The sequence below is a fragment of the Musca vetustissima genome, unplaced genomic scaffold, assembly GCF_032173495.1.
Source record: "Musca vetustissima isolate MV318-11 ecotype Yass unplaced genomic scaffold, APGP_CSIRO_Mvet_v1 utg372444, whole genome shotgun sequence".
Lineage (NCBI taxonomy): Eukaryota > Metazoa > Arthropoda > Insecta > Diptera > Muscidae > Musca > Musca vetustissima.
In genome coordinates this window covers 6,409-9,006 of record NW_026876449.1, presented here as the reverse complement: position 1 = coordinate 9,006, position 2,598 = coordinate 6,409, and the positions used below count along the sequence as shown (strand labels likewise).

Here is a 2,598-nt window from a genome sequence, read left to right as displayed (position 1 = left end):
TTAATCCTCATCCTCGTCAAGTTCCCAATATTGTGGATCCATAAGATAATCTCTGTAACAAGATTTAGATTATTATTAATTTTTGTGTCATTATTATTTTTAGTTTTAGAATCTTTTACCTCTTTTCTAAAATAGTTTCCAAAAATTTGGCTTTCAGATCTTCCAATTTACCTGCAGAGCCACCATATTCTTCCGGTAGCATCTCCTGGGGTATAAATTCATAGAGACTCTCTATGCCCGATGTGTGGAAGTGCATCTGTAATTTAGAAATAGAAATTCAGTCAAATATTTTATCCAACTCTGCACAGATGTTGGGGAAATTTGTGTATTCCACAATACCTATAGACATTTCCGACTTACCAATTCAAACACCCTTTTACTAACAAATGGCCTTATGAATGCCAATATTTTATTCATATACGACGGACAGTTGACCATATGGATGGCCTTAATTCGTACCGGATATGCCTCCTGTACAAATTTCAACATTGTTCGTAAAATACGCAATGACATGCGGCGCATATGAGCCATACTGTGACATGACATATCACTAATGTGAACATCACCGGCTGAGAGGACAGGGACACCATCGACCACTGCATCCGGTAAACTGAAACGGCAGTCGTTCAGCATTATGTAGGTTTTAGTGTCTTCGGCGTGATGCATCTGAGGAATAGGGAAAAATAAATGTCAAAATTAATATAGAGATAAAGTATTGAATGCTTACCAAATTAGCATCGGGATTATTTAAACGATGTACAACTATACGATAATTTTCCTTTGTGAGACCCGGTAGTGGCACAATATCTCTGAAACGAATATAAATTTGAATTATGAGAATAAAATTAAATTAAAATTCCGTATAAGATCCTTACGCTATGGCTATAGTGTTCTTCGTATCCTGATCTGTTGGATCCCGATTTGTAAATATATAGGCATTTGCCAGCCTCATTGTGTAGTTAGTTTCTAATAATTTTTTCGTCTTCTCTTCATCTTTGTGCATGCAATAGTAAAAGCGGGTCAGTAGAACACGATCTGTGAAAGAAAATATTTTATTTTTTAAAGTAGAATCCATTTGTGATTAATAACAGCAAGCTGAAAAAAATGTTCAAGAGACGAAAAGTGGTTGCTCCGATAAGTGGCCGATAATCCAAAGCTAAGTGCACCTAAACTTGCGAAATCGCAGAGAAATATCTGGAAAAGAAATGTAACCCAGAATGTAATGGTATGGCGCTGTGTGAGCGAATGGATGTCCAGAAGTGATTGAAACACTTCCTCAGTTCCCGGATCTGATCTATAGAGAACTCATAGAGTATTTTTTTGCATTAATTTCAAATTTTATTTAAAAAACCAAATAAAATCAGGTTAGGGTTACTTGAAATGAAATATAGGGAACATACCAAAAAGTATACCTATACCAACAATTGTACCAATTGTTGTACACCAAATACAAATTTCCTAAAATCGCAAAACCCCAAAACGTGGACCTATATTGACGACGCATGGTAGGGTGGAACATGTGTATAAAATCCTCACAATACTAGAATTTAGAGGGCAATGTTATATGGGACCATTACCAACATATACAGAATTTTATTTCAGGGGGGTTAGGTGGAAGCTGGTGTTTCGATATGTAAATTGTTATTGCATAAAAATATCGAAACGGGACCAATATTGATTATATATGAGGTGTTATGTCTAATAGAGGACTGATATAGCTCAATTTCGAACCTAACATTTTTGCACGAACACGTCCCCCATGTACAAACCCAAAACGCGGAACAAATCAGTTAACTATTTCAATATAAAAGGGGGTTATTTGGGGACTACCCCTGAAAAGGTGTGAATATTCATAATTTTTTGAAGGAAGATTTGTTATTATATTCGTCTACAATATGCCAAAATGCAGCGAATTCGGTTGAAAATTGTGACTAAACCCCTCAACATACCGAATGTTCCAAATAACAGCTAATTTGGTTAAAAACGCACTCCAACAACCCCAATATACCGAAAAATGGGCGGTACCGTCATATAGGGGCTAACAGGAAAAATATACCTATATTTATAATTGTACCAAATTTCAGCGAATTCGGTTGAAAAACGATCTTAGAACCCCAAAATACCGAAAATTGGTGGACACCCTTATATGAAGGTTATGTCTAAACGTAGGCCGATAATGCACATCTTCGAATTTGACCTGCCTGCAGACAAAAGACAGGGTGAAATAGGGTGCAAAATTTCAGCACCGTATCTTAATTCCTTCAGAAAATAGCGTGATTACAACAGACAAACGTACATGGCTAGATCGTCTTAGAATTTTACCCTGATCAAGAATATTATTGAGAATGGTTGGTGGTTGCTCCCATTGATTGCCCACTGGAAGTATTAACACTATGGTGAGGCTCGTTTTATCCTATGGATCTCTTGTCTGGTGGCACTCTGTTCACCAAAAGTCGACGTCCCGAAAAATAAACAAAGTGCAAAGAGCAGCCTCAATTCTGGTAACTAGCGCGGCTGCACTAAGCTGTTATGAACACAATGCTGAACAGAAGGCTCTATGTGAAATTGTGCCTATGCAATCAACGTCATTATCCTTAG

General features: G+C 37.0%; 1 protein-coding gene across 1 annotated transcript; it reads right to left on the bottom strand.

The window, feature by feature from the left end:
* LOC133321007 (alpha-tocopherol transfer protein-like) lies at positions 1-952 on the bottom strand. Its single transcript, XM_061530113.1, has 5 exons — positions 876-952; positions 728-809; positions 361-666; positions 120-256; positions 1-52 (listed from the first exon to the last, which is right to left on the bottom strand). The coding sequence occupies exons 1-5, from the start codon at positions 950-952 to the stop codon at positions 1-3; spliced, it is 654 nt and encodes a 217-aa protein (XP_061386097.1).
* Positions 953-2,598: the final 1,646 nt, after the last annotated feature.

What these genes read in the sequence shown, in the direction of transcription:
- LOC133321007 (XM_061530113.1), bottom strand. Translation starts at nt 952, where the DNA reads ATGAGGCTGGCAAATGCCTATATATTTACAAATCGGGATCCAACAGAT. An exon ending in ATAATCCCGATGCTAATTTG is followed by an intron (nt 667 to 727) that starts GTAAGCATTCAA and finishes CCTATTCCTCAG; the next exon opens with ATGCATCACGCCGAAGACAC. An exon ending in GAAACTATTTTAGAAAAGAG is followed by an intron (nt 53 to 119) that starts GTAAAAGATTCT and finishes ATCTTGTTACAG; the next exon opens with AGATTATCTTATGGATCCAC.